Source organism: Sus scrofa, chromosome 6, assembly GCF_000003025.6.
Source record: "Sus scrofa isolate TJ Tabasco breed Duroc chromosome 6, Sscrofa11.1, whole genome shotgun sequence".
In the NCBI taxonomy this organism is placed as follows: domain Eukaryota; kingdom Metazoa; phylum Chordata; class Mammalia; order Artiodactyla; family Suidae; genus Sus; species Sus scrofa.
In genome coordinates this window covers 65,111,622-65,129,194 of record NC_010448.4, presented here as the reverse complement: position 1 = coordinate 65,129,194, position 17,573 = coordinate 65,111,622, and the positions used below count along the sequence as shown (strand labels likewise).

The 17,573-nt window shown below is 64.5% G+C and overlaps 1 protein-coding gene and 1 long non-coding RNA gene across 4 annotated transcripts in view; one reads left to right on the top strand and one right to left on the bottom strand.

Annotated features, from left to right (window-relative positions):
• MEGF6 (multiple EGF like domains 6) overlaps positions 1-17,573 on the top strand; it is an 85,917-nt gene that overhangs the window by 12,255 nt on the left and 56,089 nt on the right. For 2 of the 3 annotated variants that reach the window (XM_021095214.1, XM_021095212.1), the window contains exon 4: positions 5,528-5,632. The exons of the other annotated variant lie outside the window; for it this stretch is intronic. In XM_021095214.1, coding sequence (XP_020950873.1) covers positions 5,528-5,632 — 105 coding nt within the window. The remainder of the gene's footprint in view (positions 1-5,527; positions 5,633-17,573) is intronic. 3 annotated transcript variants of the gene reach the window in all.
• LOC110261083 lies at positions 8,768-16,270 on the bottom strand. The gene is made up of 3 exons (XR_002344856.1): positions 15,888-16,270; positions 9,396-13,719; positions 8,768-9,284 (listed from the first exon to the last, which is right to left on the bottom strand). It is a non-coding gene; the product is annotated as an uncharacterized LOC110261083 (long non-coding RNA).

Below are 17,573 nucleotides of genomic sequence, written 5' to 3'. Positions count from 1 at the left end.
ACCGGGACAGTCCCGGGGCTCTGCCCCCTCCTGGCTGGCCAGCAGGAGCGGGGATCGGCTGCAGGGCTCAGCAGGCGGGGCCCGAACCAGACCAGGACCGCAGAACCGGCCCTGGGGTTTCTCATCACCGGAAGGGGTCTTGGCTGGGACCCTCCCCAGGCAGCCCGGGCCTTGCGGCTGAGGGAAATGGGGGGGCCTCGCTGCTGGGCCAGGCCCTGGGGGTCCAGGTTGTCATATCCGCTGGGAGACACAGGACATGGTTCCCATGTGTATCCTGAACTTGAGGCTTTGGCTTTCTTGGTTGTTTGTTTTTAAAAATTCACTTTTAGGGCAGGATTGACTTATTTATGTACCTGGCTTTTATCTGTTTGTTTTCATTAGCTGGACAAGCCCTGTGATCTGGCCTCTGGGGACACTCACTTGTCCCCCCAGAGTCTGGGTCGCCAGCATGTGAAGGGGAGGGGGTAGGGTTCGCACAGGGCAGGTGTGAGCCTGGGACCCTGCCCCCAGGGGCAGCCAGGGTGCCAGCCCCGGCCCAATGCTTCCTTCATTCCTGCTTTCGCTCTTTCACTTGTTCGTTTTTTGTTCAGCTGACCCCGAGCGCTGGGGATTCATGGGGGCAGTGGGGGGGCACCACCTGCCTGTGGGGCGCTCAGGTCTGTCGGGAGGCTGGGGGTCAGCAGATGCTGAAGTGACACCGATGTGAGGAGGGTGTGACCGGGAGCCCAGAGCTAAGGGGTGTTGGTGTGAGGACGGCCAGGCCAGGCCAGGCCAGCCAGGTGGGGCTGCGGTGTGCGGGGAGCTAGCTGGAGCCCAAGCAGATGGAAGAGGGGGGCAGGGGGGAGAGAATTGGGCGGCCAGGGGTCCTTCTGCTGCTGCCTCCGCCGAGCCCCTGGGGTCACTCTGCCTGTCTCCGTTCAGCTGGTTTCCCAGCTCCTGAGGGACCAGAACCTTCCGGAAGCTGGCTCCGACTCCTTTGTGCATTCGCACCCGGGGCTCTTGCAGGTAAACTGGAACAGGTGCAGGTTGTATCAGGCACCTGTATTGGGGTGGGGGTCTCAGGTCCCAACAGGTGCTGGAGCCCCTAGCCCCTGGAGACTCCTGCCTCTGGTGATCTGGTGAGAGTCTGGGTGGCCACCTTGGGCCCCATCCCAGCAGCGTGCCAACAGGCGACAGGCCTGCAGACCGGCTCAGCGTCCTCTGAGATCCCGAACCATGGGAGAGCATGGTGACCAGGCGAGGGGCAGAGGGCCCCTGGGTCTGCCCCCGGCTTCGCCTCCACCCTCCCTGCTTCTCACCCTCTGACCCTCTCCTCATGTCCCCCCATCCTCCCAGCCGTCCCCAGCACCCTCCCCCCTCCCCAGACCAGGCTCTCTGCAGCCAGGGGCCAGGCTGGGCAGGGCCCTTGAACGCCACCCCGCTGGTCCTGCCCTTGCCCCTCTCCGCTGGCTGTGGTAAAATGTCACTTGGATGTGACCTGGGGCAATGTGGGGCCCCTGCGGTGGATGGAGGAATGAGGAGAATGCGGAACACCTGTGCAGGAAGCTGGCGGGGTGTTGGGACTCCCCGAGACTCATGCGGCAGCCTGTGTGGCCGGGAGGTGACCGAAAAGAAAGGGCGCTGGCTAGGCGGGGGCCTGATGACCGGGGCCTCCCTTGATGACACCGGTGCCCCCCGGGCAGCTGGGCTCCGGCCCCTTCTGCTCTTGGGCTGCCCGTCCTCCTGCTCAGTGGCTTTATGAATCTATGTCCGGCCCAGTCAGGTGGCAGGTTTTGCCTGGACCTTCTTGATGTTTCAGCCGTACTCACCCTGGGTCTGGCTCCCTGTTATCAGAGCGGGGGTCCTGCAAGCACAGAGGAGGTGCCTGGATGGAGTGGATCAAACCCCAGGCCCCGAGAGGGAATGGGTGCTGGCAAGACCGTCTCAGACTCCGCGTGGGCTGGGCTCAGTCTATCTGAGGCTGCAGGATGGAGAGACGGCTCGAGGAGGGGCGGGGGGCTGCACCAGCTCCGTGGGATTCGAAGGGCCCTGGGAAAGGGATGCTGTGGTCCAGAGTTGGGGGAGGGGGCTGCACCAGCTCCCTGGGATGTGAAGAACTCTGGGAAAGGGATGCTGTGGTCCAGGAAGCTCTATAGAGCGCAGTAAAGTAGGTTCTGTTTTTGCAGGACTTTATTATGCTGATGTGCACTGCAGGTTCCTCACGCTGACTGTGCAGTGTTTTCCAAACCAACCCTTTCTTTCAAAGGGAGGAAAGAAAAGCCAAAAAGTCGAAATGATAAAGCATGTGGGGGCGGCATGGAGACCACCCATTTGGACTCACGCCTGTGAAGGGCCGATGGGGTGCCTGGCACTGTGCTTGGGCGTGGGGTGGGGTATGAGCAGAGGCTGGCCTGTCCCGTTCCCGTGGAAGTCGCGTCCTGTGGCAGAGGGAGAGGAAGGGAGGACCGAATATGTGCCGTGAGTGGGACGCGCTGCAGAGCATGAGGCGGGAGGGGCTGCTGGCTTAGATGGGGTCCCGGAGGCCTCTCCGTTCAGGGCGTCGTGTGGCCTGTGTGACCTGAGTGGTGGGCCTTGCTGGGACGGGAACTCCAGAGCAGAAGAAAGGGGAGGTTTGGGGCCATGTGGACTGGGAAGGGCTGAGCCGTGGTCCCCGCCCAGGAGCCCAGGCCGCTGGTCGCTGCCCTGGATCTGGGTACCATGTGCCTGCAGCCTCGGCATCTAGCGCAGAGCCCTGGGATGAGGCCTGGGCTTGGTGCCCCTGCGTCCTGCTCGGCAGGTCTCCTCCGAGGTCCGGTGATGCTGGGCCGGGCTGGCGGGGATGTGGGGGAAGGAGCGGCAGGACCTCTGGGGAGCATCGCCCCCGTGTCCCCGCCTCTGCCCTTCACTTTTCCGTTCTGACTCCCGGCAGCCCCCGCCCCCTGCGTGGGAATTTGCAGAGCTGGCCTCCTGGCTCTCCTGCCTGCGGCATGGCCACGAATGCCCCCGAGGTTGCTGGGGGAGGGGCACAGTCACATCCAGACTCGCCTGGCCCCATGCCCATGCACACTTGTGCACCCGGACTGCTGCCCATCCAGATGAGCTGATCACACACAGCCTCACACACACACGTGTGCACACGCACCGCACCTGCTCACATGTGCACTCACATGTGTGTTCACGCAGGTGATCACACATGTTCCCGATTGCACATGTATGTGTACACACACATGTGCACAGGCTCACACTCCCATGGGTATGCAGACACCCCCACGTGTGCCCTCACTGGGGCTACGATGCAGTGGGGGGCACAGGGGATGGGACGTAGAAGTGCCACTGTCACCCGGAACCTGGAGCAATGGAGTGAGTGCCCGGTGGAGCTGGGTCCAGGCCTGACCCTTCTGGAAGGTTCTGGGTGCATGGTCCCCTCCCTGCTGACTGCCTGCGGGAAGGTGGGCATGGTGGGGCCGGGAAGAAGGCTGCCCTGCCCACTCTGCTCTGCAGGGGTCCTGCAGCCCTGGATGGGCCTGGAGGGGTGGTGGGCTTCAGCAGTCGTCATCAGGGTCCGTGGCCTCTTGGCCTCCTGCTTCTCTATTGACCAGACACGGTCTCCCGGAGTTGGTGTGGCCTGAGTGTGCCCAGAGCTGCCTCCATGCAGGGGCTCTGCAGCTGGGCCTGACTCTGGGCAGAGGGAGTCTCCCCCTCCATCTCCTGGGACCCACCTGTGGGTGCTGGGAGCCAGCCTGGGGCGCGCGGAGCCTCTGTGCCCAGTGTGGAGCTGATGAGACTCCGGCAGCGACGGTCCTGTGGGGAAGTTGGGAGGGGCTGTGGGATCCGGGCCCCTGGCCCTCAGCCAGTGCTGAGTGGAAGGTCAGCAGGTTTTGGGGGTGGGAACAGGGTCAGGGGGACGAGGCAGGAGGGCTGAGGGCCCGCTCTGTCCCCTGACTCCCGGGGAAGTGGCCTCCCTCCCTTAGCCACTGCCGGCCTGGGGTGGCACCGTGGTTCCCATGCCCGCCTGAACACCGGCAGCCCTTATCAGTGCTGGGGTGGAGCTCAGGAAGCACTGCCCGTGGGCCGCCCTGGCCATCAAGACGGGCACCACCCGTGAGAACCAGACCTAGAGCAGAGCCAGCCCGCCCTGCGGGGTCTCTGGGCACCTTGGAGAGGTGCCTGGGAACTTGCTCCAAGAAGCACATGGGGTGACCTTGGTGTGTGTTCATAGCCTGTGGGTGGGTGGCTTGGCAGGCTGGACAAAGGTGGCAGCTTGGGTCCGAGAGGGGACCTGACGATGCAGAGGGCTGGGGCCCACCTGCGGGGAGAGGAGGATGCAGGCAGGGTGCAGCCGCTGGGGCCCCTGGGCTGGGCATTAACATGGGCTGGAGGCTCCTGGAGGGCAGGTCCCCGCCTGGCACCTGCTCCCCGCTAGGGGGCCGGCCTGTCTTGGTGGTTTGGGGCTGGAGGGCTTTCTGATGAGGCAAACCTCCTTAAGATGTGAAACATAAACACAGCCAGCTTCTCTTTCTCCACAAAATTGCACGAGTCAACAGGTCTCTGGCATCAGCAGTTGGAAGCCTGGTGCATGGTCTGGGTTGGTCCTGCGCCCGGACTGACCTGCGCCGGTTCCAGGGTCACCACGTGCTTCCTCCCTGCCCCCCTGCGGCACCTGCTCAGTCCCCAGCCCCCCACTCCCACCGAATTTCCAAAACATCCTCAGTGTGTGAATGAGCATCAGCTGGGCCCCTTGCACGGTGGCCTGAGGGGACGGATCCTTTCAAGACGGGGACAGTGGCCTGGCTTCCTGTGAAGAACCCATGTCTCCCCCCTGCCCCAGGTTCCTGACTCCAGGCGCTAAGTCGGAAAGTCCTGGGCCTGGTCCCTCTTCACCGGCTGTGTGACCTGGGGCCACCTACTACCCGTCTTTGAGCGCCCGTTTCCTCATCAGACACAGCACCCGGTCCAGGGGGCTGCTGGGACCATGTGCCTGGCCAGCACCCCTCTCCTCAGGCTCTCCCACCCTCTGAGCCTCTTTCCCTGCTCCTGGCAGGAAGGCCATCAGTGACACAGAAGCTGGCCGAAGCCCTGGGTCACACTGGGCTCTGGGCATGCAGGCCACTGTTCAGAGCAGCCACTCACCCAGCGAGCACCCTTGCAGCCTAAAGACTCAGGGCCTGGTGTTTGGGGTCAGGGGATGGGGCGCCGCCCGCCTGCCCTGGCCTTGCTCTCCCCCGGGGGGTGCTGTGAGGGTGGCGGCTGCAGGATTAGTGCTGAAGCCCCCAGGACGCATGCAGCCCAGCCTGGGGTGGGGACCTTGCTGGGATGGGCTGGGACTGGACCTGCCCTTCCCACCCCGGGCCCCTGCCTCCACGCTGGCCTGGTGCTGGGAGAGGGCGCTCAGGAGCCCTAGGGCCCACGGGCAGTGGGTTCAGGAGTAAAAGCCTGAGGCCTCACCTTTTAGGGAGACTCTACAGGGGTATCCAGGGACTTTGTGCCCTGGCGGTGGGCTGGTGGTGCCCCCGGCCCTGCCCCTCCTCACCCACCTCTCCCTCCACAGCTGAATGCAGCTCCAGCCTCTGCTTTAACGGCGGCCGCTGCGCACCCAACCCCGCCCAGCCGTGCCACTGTCCCCGAGGCTTCCAGGGTCCCCGCTGTCAGCACGGTGAGTGGAGCCCTTGGCCCTGTAGAGGGGTCTTCGTCGTTTGGGGGTCTCCCCACTCCCTGCAGCCCAGCTGAGGTTGTTGGAAGGAGGAGTCCACCCTGAGACCCCCTTTCTCAGCAGGGTCTGCACCTTGTCATCTCAGAGCCTGCCCTGTCCAATAGCACCCTCTGGGGGGGCCGGGGGGAGCCGGGTAGGGATGGGCCGGGGTCCTGGGCCGAAGGGAAGTAGCCTGTCCCATGGGTCTCCGAGCTGCAGGGCCACCTGCCAGAGGCTCCCGCGTCCTCCACGTTGAAAGTTTGGGGATGTCGGGGGTCCCACCCGAGGAGACCTCACACACCTGCAGACAGAAGCCTGACACACTGACCATCCAGCTTCAGACCCATTGTGTGCGGGTGCTGGGGTGCGGATGGGCTTGAAGCATGGGCTGCGGATGGTGATAGGAATTTTATAAAGAAAAGTGCAGACAGGAGTTCCCGTCGTGGCTCAGCGGTAACGAACCTGACTAGTATCCATGAGGACGTGGGTTCGATCCCTGGCCTTGCTTGGTGGATTAAGGATCCAGCGTTGCTGTGAGCTGTGGCGTAGGTCTCAGACACGGCTCGGATCCTGTGTCGCTGTGGTTGTGGTGTCAGCTAGCGGCTATGGCTCCGATTGGAGCCCTGGCCTGGGACCCTCCATGTGCCTTGGGTGCAGCCCTAAAAAGAAAAAGAAGGTGCAGACAAATGCGTGAGAAGTTATCAGAGCTCGCGGACAGGGCTCCTCATTTATTCGCATGAGGGGAAGGCATGGGTTTTCCCCCGTGTGAGCTTTCTCTGCTTTGACCTGAGTTCCTTCTCCTGGCGCGTAGCTTGCGGGGTCCTGCTGGAACCGGGCACAGGGCCGTGGCTGCCGTTGAAATGCAACACTCTGGGCGGTTTCTGGTGCTTTGAACTTGCCTCTGGTCCGGCGCGGGGGCCTCTCCCAGGTGGATGTCGGGACGGACATCCTGCAAGATCCGCTTTAAGGTCCGATGCCCGCAGGCAGCTGGAGGAAAACCAGGGAATTGTGGCGAATCGAGGTCCCCAATTGTGGAGGGGACCCCAGCCCTCCTGCTTGTCCCTGGCTTTCGCATGCGTGCCCCCCGCCCCAGAGTGAGGGTCCCCGGGTTCTGAGCTGGGCGCTGGCACTCAGGGTGCCGATGGTGTTGGGAAGTGTATGGCGCCTCTGACCGCTCATTGAAGCCTCCTGTGGTCCAGAAGGTTCTGTGCTTCCTGGGCTCTGGGCCATAGAGTGAAGACGCCAGGTGCTAGGGGTCCTGGCCCCTGCCCAGTACCATCCAGGCTCCAAGTCTCAGCCAAGTCTCCTCGTGGCTTTAGACCCCAGCCCCTCTGTGGGCTGGACAGAGGTGACCCCAGCCAGGTCGACGCAGGCTGGGGCCCAGGCTGGGATGCAGGGTCTGGCTGCCAGGCTTTGCCCCTTCTCAGGGGTCTGTAATGATGGCCGTGGGTGGGTGCGAGAAAGACTGGACTTCACTCTGGCTCAGAAATACTGGGCTATGAAGTTCCCATTGGGGCTTGGCAGAAACAAACCTGAGTAGTATCCTTGAAGACGCAGGTTCAATCCCTGGCCTCGCTCAGTGGGTTAAGGATCCGGCGTTGCCGTGATCTGCGGTGTAGGTCGCAGATCTGGCTCAGATTCTGCATTGCTGTGGTTCTGGCGTAGTCGGCAGCTGCAGCTCCCATTTGACCCCTAGCCTGGGAACCTCCACATGCCACAGGTGTGGCCCTAAAAAAAAAAGAGAGAGAGAAGTACTGGGCTGTGTGGGCAGGGGTGGGAGGGACTTCCTGTTCTGAGTCCCTGCGGCCCCAGGAGGGCGGCGAGGAGGTGGCCTGTCCTTGGTCTTGTCCTCCTGGGAGAAGCCAGGACACCTGCCCCCTCAGGGCCAGCCTTGCTCTTGTCCCCACCTCCTATGTCTTGCTCTCAGCCACCAGCCCCCTACTTGGCCTCTTCCAGGCGCCCAGCTCCGAGCTCCCCTGGCAGGTGCTCCCTTTGTACTGAGAAGACCCCTCTCTCCATGAGACCCCAACACTTAGCCTCCTGGGTCCCAAGGGTTCGAGGGCGTGCAGGGGTGGGGCGGGAGGGCAGGGCATCCAGCCGGAGGGGGCCTAGGGCAGTACCAGCTTGTGGGCTCAGAGACCCACACTCGCTGCTCCTGGTGGGGTGGGGGCTGTGACCCCAGGCTCAGGCTTACCAGCCTCTTAGGGTCTGGCATCCAGGCTTGGCTTTCTTCCAGGGCAGCCCTGCTCCTCACTCACTGTGGGGACGGCCTCTCGGGGTGGCAGCTCCTGCCTGTCCCTTGCCGCATGTCACCCCCAAATCCTCACCTCATCTGCTTTGTGGAAGAGGAAACCAGGGTGGACAGAGAGGCCGGGTGGCTGCTGACCACTCAGCAGAGCTGGGGCTGGAAGCGCGGTCTGGCCCCATGAGCACCTGGAAGCTTCCGGGCGCGCCTTCGCTGGCGTGGTGCCAGGCCATGGTCGGGGTGGGGGAGGTGGAGCCCTGCTGAGTGTCTGCCCCCGGGAACAGGGCCCATGACCAGCCTGTGGCCCTTCAGGGTTGGAGGGCTTCTGGCAGAAGGGGCCTTCAGGGGGCATGGACAGAGCTGGAGGGCGCTGCTGAGCCTCCTCTTAGGGCCCTGGCTCCCGGATAAAGGCCTGCTGTGAGGGCAGGTGTGCAGGGCTGGTGTGAGGTCTGGGTGTGTAGAACTGGTGTGCAGGGCTGGGTGTGCAGGGCTGGTGTGAGGGCTGTGTCCCCTGCAGGGAGAGCCTGTGCCCCTTCCAGTCCCTGCACGCTGGGCTTGGAGCCGACAGACCTGAGAGCCAGCAGAGTCGGGCGTATGTAACTCACCCCCCAAGTGTAATTGATTCCAGTTTTGTAAATAAAAGCCATATTTTTCTGGTTCCCCCAAATTCTTTCATTTGAACAAAAGAGTGGGGGAGGGAGGAAGGAACTCACAGGATTGATTTGACGGGGTCCTTCGGAAGAGCCCCTCCCCCACCTGGCTTCTCCCCCCCCCCGCCCCCAACCCCTGTCCCCACCCCACCCCACCCCCACCACCTCCTGGGGGTGGGGTGGATGGGGGGGAGGGGGCTGGATCCTGGGCACTTCCTCCCAGCAGAGCCCCTACCCACCCGGGTAGTGGTCCAGTGGCGTCTGTGGGCCTCAGGGGACGCCCCAGCTCCCGGTTCTGACAGGTGGGGATAAAGCATGGGGGGCGCTTTGTGCAGGTCACAGAGGCAGGTGAGGCACAGAGCACCCCGGTGGATGGAAAATGTGGGGATGGCGTGGCCACCTTCTCCCCAAAAGCCTGGCCTGCTGGGCATGAGGACGTAGCGGATGTGGCCTGGTGGGGTTGTCCCTTGTTCCCGGTGTCCTGGCAGGCACAGCGTGCGAGCTTCTGTGGGGTACAGCTCCCACGCAGCCTCTCTCTGGGTGGTCTGGGCTCGGGGCACCCCAGAACCGCTGGCCTCCCTGCTTATCCTGGGCACCCTACCCTTGGGGGGTTCCGATGCTCCTGGCACAGCCTCAGCCCCATCAAATGGACCAGGAACAGTTTGCAGCATCTGAAGATATGGCTCCATCCTCCCTCTGACCAGAGCCCAGCAGGTGCTTCCTGGAATGAGTGAGCACAGCCGGGGCCAGTGCTTTGCATGGCCGCCTGGCCCTGGGTCTTGGGAAAAACAGGCCAGCATCGTGCTTGGGAAAATGCAGCGTCTTAACCTACCTCCCTTTTGTGTCATCCGTGGTGACAGTGCCCGCTGGTCATTTCTCCTGACCTGGACTCTGAGGTCCGAGGCCTGGGTCGCCTCTGGGTACGTCGTGGTCCAAGAAGCTTTGGCCCTGGTTCCGTCTGGGCCTCTGTCTCCTCAACCTGTAAAATGGGCAGGCTGGGCCCACCTCTCAGGCAGTTGTGGGACTCGCTCTCGGGTCCACTGAGCTCTCAGGGCACCGGTGTGATGCCCAACGGAGGGCCGAGGGGTCCGGAGGTCTTCCAGGAGGAGGTGGGCCTGTGGGCTGAGGACGCAGGTGGGTTGGGTGGGAGAAAGACAGGGGCAGAGGAACAGAGGGAGGCAGCCTAGCCCTGAGGGGCTGGCGGGGAGGTTCCCCTGGATTCCAAGGGGCCTCAATAGCCCCTCAGAGCTGGCTGGTGTGACTTGGAGTGACCTGAAACCAGGAGGGCTGCCCCGGGGACCCAGTGTGGACTGTGCCCCCCCACACCGCCCCGCTCTGCAAGGGGAGCCAGTGGTAGTCCTGCCTGGAGCCTCCACGCCCCCTGGAAGCAGGGAGTTGGTGGGTGGGGGCCCGGGAATGGGCAGGAGGGCTGTGGGAGTGGTGGGGGCCCTGGGTTCTGCCAGGAAGCAGGCGGCTGCCCCCAAGGGCATGGGGGCTGGAGGCAGGCCCGGGCCCTGGGGTCCTGGCCGTGGCTCAAGGGTGACTTTGTTTCTAAACGGGGATAATTGATGAATGGAGAGGAAGCAGCCCTCCCAGGCTGCCCTCCCACCCCTGGGTCTGAGGGTGGGAGTCTGACCCCTGGCCGGCAGTCCAGACACTGCTGAGCTCCCGGGCATTGGCTGTGGCCAGGCCTCCTTTCCCTGAGGGGGGTGCAGAGCCAACGCCCCGCCAGGCCCCTTGCTGGGCCCTGCCCCAGCCCGGTGGGCGATGTGGCCTTTGGCTCCTCTGCACAAACTCGATTTAGAAGGCCTCCTTTGAGGACAGTTCCCGCAATCTCCAGAAGCCCCTGCAGGGGCTGGCGCTGGGCCTGCAGGGCCTCCTCGGCCTGTAGCGGGGGCTGTCTCTGCCTGGTGGGGGCGCTGCTGGGCTGAGTGGAGGAGGTGGGTGGCCTGACCCTTTGGCCTGGCCTTGGGGTCACGTCCCTCCAGGGCAGCGGGACTGCAGAGGGCAGGACAGCCTGGGGACCCCTCTCCCCCTGCACGCCGGCTCCCAGCGCCTTCAAAGCGGCTGACTCGGGGAGGGGGGTTCGTGTGGGCTCCCTGAATCGGTTAACCACCAGGTTTGCCCCCCCACACCCACAAAGGGCCTCTGTCTTTCAGGGCAACTGTGTCTTCCAGGCCTGCTCCGTGCACAATGGGGCTGGGCCCCTCCCAGGGCTGGCTTCCGAGACCGGGTGGTCTTCTAATGACATAATTACAGCAGGATCCCCCTGTAGCGACAGGCCCTCCGGGGAGTGGGGGTCTGCGAATTCCCCCACCTGCCTCCATGCCTCCAGGCTGGACTTTTGGTGAGGGGGCCTCTCAAGTGCCGCTGTCCCTGCGGGGCCGCTGTCCCGGCAGGATGCAGGCTGGGTCTGCGCAGGAGGACAGGCCTCAGAGCCTCCCTGGGGCTGCCCAGGCCACAGCCCTGCTCGTCCTCCTGGGTGGTCTCCTGAAAGGACCCTGTGAATGTGCTGTCTGCCCCCCGACCCCCCGCCTTGGTCACGCTGCCCTGTCCACACCCCAGGAAGCCGTCCCAGACTCTTCCAGTGAAGTGCCCTTCTCTGGGCTGCATGGGCAGTCCTGGGCGTGTCCTAGGTGCATCCTGGGTGGGCTGGGTGCTTGTCCCATTTTACAGATGAGGCCCCTGAGCCCTGGCTCTTGCGGAGTTGCTGAGGTCCATGGTGGGCTCAGTGCTGGCCGATGGCCTCTGGGTGCACCCGGAGGCCCCCGCTGGGGTGGGTGGGCCTGGATGGTGCCCGGGGGGATCTGTGCAGCCCAGGTGCCCTGCACAGGTCCCAGATCATCGCCGTGCTGGGACAGGAGCTCCCTGGGTGTGTCTGGGGTAGAGGGCCATGCCCGGGCCTCTGGCTGACCTCTCCTGGCAGCCGCGGGGCTGGTGAAGCCAGGAAGCTGCCCACTCGCCAGGGAGCAGTGGTGCCTGGTTTCCCAGCCCCTGGCCGGCTGTGGTGGGTGGCTGGGCGCTTTCTATTCTGGGCGCAGGCCCGCCTGGCCAGGCTGAGTGGGGCGGGGGTGCCGGCCCTGAGACCTCGCACCCCCTGCACCCTCCCCGGCTCAGGCTTTCTCCGCAGGGGAGAGGAGCAGAGAAGCCCCGCTGGAGGCCTGGATAAGTGCTCCCAGCCCTGCGTGGTGACCCGGGCGGGCACCCACACCAGGAGGGGCTGAAGGGCCCGTGTCAAGGGTGGGCACGGGGGCAGCAGAGGGGGCTTGAGGAGGCTGGGGAGGGGAGTGCCATGTGGGAGGGGTCCCAGGACTTGGGAGGCTCTTGGCCTGGGCACTGGAGAGAGACCCTCACAGTGCAGCTGCTGGGCCCCTGCCCCAGAGTGGGGTGTGGGAGGGAACTCAGCATGAAGCCTTCTGTGCCCTCCTGCCAGCCTCGTGGGGACACACCGTCCTGCTCTGGCGAAAGGGGCTGCCTTCTGAGGCCCCTCGGGGTACCCAGGACCACTGCCAACACCCCCACTGGGGGCCCCTTCTCATCAATAACCTGCTCCTTCCCCCTGGTGCTCACCTCTCACCCCGTAGCGCCCTGGCACCTCAATGAGTCAATACGCGTAGTAGTTGCTGGACTGAGCTGTGGGTTCTGGTTCTGGGGTGCCCAGGGCAATCCTGCGCTCAGGAGCCGTTCAGGGACTGGTTGTGCCCCCATCCCCAGCATTGGATCCTGCTGGGTCTCAGGGCGCTGCCTGGTCCCTGTCCCCGAGCCTGGCAGTGCCCTGAGACCTGGTGGAGCGGGGGGCCTGGGCAGTGGGCCCTGTGAGCTCAGAGCCCCTGGCTGCTTCCTGGCCTCTGGGTCGGGTGTCCCAGCCTGGTGTCTACCCTACCTCCGCACCTGCCTGCTGAGCCCCTGCCGTCAGAGCTAGAGCTGTTTGGGGACAAATGCCAGGGAAGGCCGGCTGCCCATGTTCAGGATTCCTGGGGCCGTGCCTGCCTCCCCGTCCCGGCAGGATAATTAATGAGGTCTGTGAGCGCGGGAGCAGCCCGGAATCTGCCCTCGGGTCCTGGCGCTCCGGGCATTCCAGAGCATTCCCAGACCTCTGCGCCCGGGTAGGATTGCGGCCTGGGCGGCATCACCGGAGCCAGGCCGGCTGATTACAGGCTGTTACCAAGCAGGAGGTGGGGGTGGCGGCCCAGGGTGCCGGCTCCGCTGGTCTCCGGCCGGTGCTGGCTGCCAGGTCCCTGCTCTGCTAGGGGACCGGGAGCGGGGGCGGGGGGCGGTCCCCTCACCATTCAGAGTCAGGGCCAGACGAGCCTGGTCAGGCTTCCACGGCAGGGCCTCCGGTGCCTGCCCTGTGGTCAGAGGTCTCAGGAGGGAGAAGGCCACATCCCGTCACCCCTGCGCTGCTGTCTGTTCTGCTCCGCCTCAGGCTCCACAGGGCCTGCCTCGAGGCCAGAAGGGGGCGCAGGCGACCCGCAAGTCCGTGCAGGCTCCTGCTCCCCCCCAGGGGATGCGGCCACGCTGACTTGGGGACCCGCCCCCCTCCCTAGGGAACCACAGTGCATCTTGGGGTGTGCGGATCATGAGCCCTTGGTCAGGGAAACGAGACAGTTCAGTTCCACGGGTCAGTTTGAAACATTCTGGAACAGCAGAGGCCCCACTGTTGGAGCCGGAACCCCCTCCTCAGCCTGGGCTCGGTGCCCCCCCCATGCAGAGGTGGTACCTTCCGCTCATCCCAGCTTCCGGGGCCCAGCCCTGTCCAGCGTGGCCTGGGCGCTCCGATGGGCTGGCTTTGTGCTTGTGGTCTGTGGACTCCCTCCCAAAGGTTGGCAGTGCCCTTTCTGCTTAGGGGCGGGAAGGGCGCGTTCCGACAGCACACCTGCTTGTCCCCCAGGGAAGGCTCAGCTCCTCTCCAGCTGGTGCATCTCCACCGCATCCCCGACAGTTGCCATCGGACACAGAGAGCCTGTGGCCACACGTTCCCTGGACTTTTGTTTGTGCTCTGGCTGTGTCCTGGCAGGTGTGCAGGGCAGACAGTTCTGCAGCTGCTGGCTGGGCCTTGAGGGCCTGGCCTGTATCCCATGGGAGCCTCGAGTCTGCTGGGCCTTTCTGCCATTCCTGGGGACTCTGGCCCTGGCACTGTGAACCTTGGATCTCCCCTGGAGGTCAAAGCAGAGCCAGGCTGTCTTTCTGTTGCTTAGCTGAGCTGCAAGTGCAGGTGTGTGCACAGGGTGGGCTGCAGGCCATGCTGTCACTCCGCTCACAGTCCCCTGGCCCCTCCATCTCCCGTCTCCCAGGAGCACACTCAGAACTGGCTGAGCCTCTGAATTCCCACCTGAGTGGGAAGGTGCCAGGGCCTCTGGCTCTTTCTGTAGCTTGTGTAGCTCAGCCAGCCCCGGGCATGCCTGTTGGATCCACAGACCCAGAACTGTCAGGAGAAGTGCTGAATGCCTTGGGCCTCTAGGATGGAGGGCCTGAACTTGGGCCCCAGCCCATCACTCTCCCCGCTCTACCTTCCTGGATGGGCTGCAGGGGGAGGGGTCTCTGAGGGCAGTGCGTATGGCTTGAGGGGCCAGCAGGCTGCAGGGTGAGACCCAGGGCTTGGTGGGTAGGGCCAGTGGTCTTGACCATGTCCCTCTGTCCCTGTGGCCAGGGGATGGATGGATAAATGGAGGGAGGGGGATGGATGGAGGGGGGGAGGGTGGATGGATGTGTGGATGGACCACCTGGGGGTCTGTGACCAGGCTCACTCGCACACCTACTGACACCCTGTTCTTTTCCTCAGACCCTCTTGTGCAGGCAGCTCCCTGGGGAGCCTGGGAGGTGGCCTAGGCCCCAACAGAGGGGTGGGGTTGGGCTTCTGCCAGGAAGATGCCACCTGTGTGCCATGGGGCATGGGCCTGGTGGGATGGGAGGCGGGCAGCTGGCCCTGTACACTGGGTAGTGTCCCTGGGGCTTTACCCCCAGGCAAGGCAGATGTGCCAGCCGTGTGTCCCCTGCCCTTCTCTGTGCTGGACACCGGCCATAGATGCCCCCCCCGAGCTCCCACGGGCTGCAGAGAGGTGTTGCAAGGACAGCCACAGGGCGTGTGGGACCCCAGACCCCTCCTGGAAGGGCCCACCTGCCTTTCCCTCCTGTGCCCTCACGGGGGAAGTGACTCCGCCCCCTGGTGGCAGCGAGTGGGCAGTGCAGGTGCAGGGAGCTGCCCGGGATTTTTGTCAAGTGTGTTTGCCACTGGGACCCAGCTCCACTTCTCCACATTTCCTCCTCCACCCCCTCCACCAGCCCCGCCGGGGACACCTGGTGTCACCTGTGAGGGCTGCCGAGGCCTGAGGGACACGTGGGTAAGAGAGGATAGGGCCCCAGCCAGGGGTCCTGGGGCACGAATAGGGGAGGAGCGCCTCGTGCCCTGCCTTGGTTCACTCATCACTCGCTTATCCGCTCCTCGGCCACCCGTCACAGAACCCCACTGTGCCCAGGCCCCCCTGGGCGTCCGCTGCCCTTGTGGAGGTGGATAGGCAATGATGGGGACGGTGGGGGTGCTCTGAGGACCTGCGCAGCCGCAGTGGACACAGTGTAAAGACTTGGGGTGGGTCCGGGTGGGGTGGCGTCCCCCGTGGGGAGCTTGTGGGACAAGTCAGGGTCCAGTGTGGCCGGGGGCTGGGTCACCAGGGACCCGGTGGGGCAGGGCCAGGGGTCATCAAGGGACCCTGCTATTGCACGTTAGTGGAGTGTTCGCTTCCGTCGGGGTGTGGATCGGGACAGGGAGCAGGCTCCCGAGGGCTGAGGCTGGAAGTCAGGCAGCCATGGTGGCTCCTGCCGGGGCCAGGCTGGTGTCAGGGCGATGCCAGGCCAGGGCAGAAGAACAGAGCCAGGGTGGCGGGAGAGGAGGCCGACTGTGGGTCCAGGTGAGGGGAGACCCCCAGGGTCTGGTCCAGGGGATGGGTGGATGATGGGGATTCCTGAAATCGGGAAGATGGTGGGGGGGACAGGAGCAGGCTGGTGGGGACACGGGCCATCTGTTTAGGCCTCTGTGCCCGGAGGGGAGGTGTGGCAGGGTGGTGCCCGCTGGCCAAGGAGCTTTGCCCAGTGCCCCGGTGACAGGGTGGGTGGGCTCTGTTCCCTCAGGGCATCTGGATGTGGGCCTGGCCCCTGGGGAGGGTGCACCGGCCTCCCTGGTCTGGGTCCCCGTGTGCAGAGTGGAGGCTGGCCTTGCCAGCCCGCTCTGGCCTCTGGGATCCTAACACTCCGAGCACCAGCCTCATCTTCCCCCTTGCGGCTGCCAGGGAGCTGCAGGGGGACTTTTAGCGGAAAACATAGAACTTACCCTCAAATCCAAGTCGCAAGGAAAAAAATCACGCTGTTTAGTTTCCTTTCTTCCGCAAGCATTCTTCCAGCCTTGATTTGCTGGCCTTAACCGTGGGCCAGACGCGGCTGGGGGGTGGCCTCGCCGGGCTGTTGAGCAGATGTGGCTTGATCTTAGGGACGGGGGGGAGTCAGGGGTCCCCCAGCCAGAGGTGTGATATGATCCATGAAGGGGACCGGTTCCCTGGACCTGTCCTCGGGTGCCGGGCATTCGCCTGTGCACCTCTGTGCTCACCCCAGTTGGCCAGTCTCTCTGTCCCACGTCTGTCCGGGCCCATAGCTGTGGGATCTTGTTGGCACCAAGTGTGGGGCCGGACGCCTCCGCCTCTGAGAGCTACGCCCGAGGGGGAGGCCTGCCGGCTGGGGGAGGGGCTGCCCGCTGGCCTTCTGTCCTGGATGGGGCGGGTCTGGTGCGGGGGTGGGGGGGTGGCTCCCGGTGGGGCAGGTGCCTGGCTGGCCAGAGGCTTAAGAATGTCGAGCCCGGGGTTTCACACCAGGGTGTTGGAGCTGGGGAGCACGCACCCCAGGGGGGCTGGGCTCCCACCGAGGCTCCAGCCTGGTCCCTGGCAGCATTCAGAGCTCGCTTCAGGAAATCGCAGAGAAGGGCTGAGCCCCTTCTTCATCCTGATCTTGGCTTAGACATGGAGAGAGAGGCAGGGAGAGTGTTTCACCACCACCACCACCCCACCCCCCCCGTTTTCCAGAGCAGAGGGAGGCGCCTGGCATGGGAGCCTCTAGGCCTGGGTTGGCTGCGTGGCACGCACAATGGTGCAGGGATCGGAGGGGCTCTGGGGGGCCCTGTGTGTGCTCAGGAGTCAGAGTTCGTGGTATAGAGGGAGGGGGAGTGGGAGGGAGGCATCTTGCACACAGAGACACTTGCACACACCCCCTGTGCACATGTGCACACACGCATACTCACGCGAGGAGATGGGCTGAGAGCGTGGCTGGCTCGGGGCCCCCCAGCCCTTGCTCACCCCTGTCTTGGGGGCAGCTCAGAAGGGAGACCCCGCCTCCCCCCTGCAGCCCCATCTCTCTGCCAAAGCATGAAGCGCCTCGGAAACTCGGCCTCGGAGGGAGTGGAGACCTGGATGTTTGGGGACCGAGGAATGTTCCTGGCTTCCTTCTGGCCCTTCTACGTTTTGTCTTGTTTTCTGGGAAACAAATGGAAAAAAAAAAAAGCCCCATTCCCTCATTTTTGGAGGCTGATTTGTATAAACAGACCAAAGCCGATAACTCTCAGAGTAAACGGAGGAGCCCTCCCGAGTCTGGCACCGGGTCCCGGGCTGAGGGCGGGAGGCGATGGAGCCTCTGGTCCTGCCGGGGCCGCTCCACCTCCTCAAACACCTTTCATGAGAACTCCGTGCCGGCCGCCTGCTGGGGTCCTGCTCGGGAACCTTCAGGGCCCGGTCCCCAGCTTTGCCTGGCCTTGTGTGGTGCCTGCCCCCAGCCCATTGAGGGCCTGGCCGTCGGGCAGTGAGACCCCTCCGTCTTGTGTTCCCTAAAGCCCCTGGGAGACTGAATCTCTTCTTCCTCCACCAGCCAGTGGTGGCTTGTGGCCTCTGCGCCGAGGGCCGTCTCCCCTGTGGGCGGGGCCTCCACGATCCCTGCCTGCGGGAGGCAAGTGTGTCACCCAACCCTGGGCCACCAC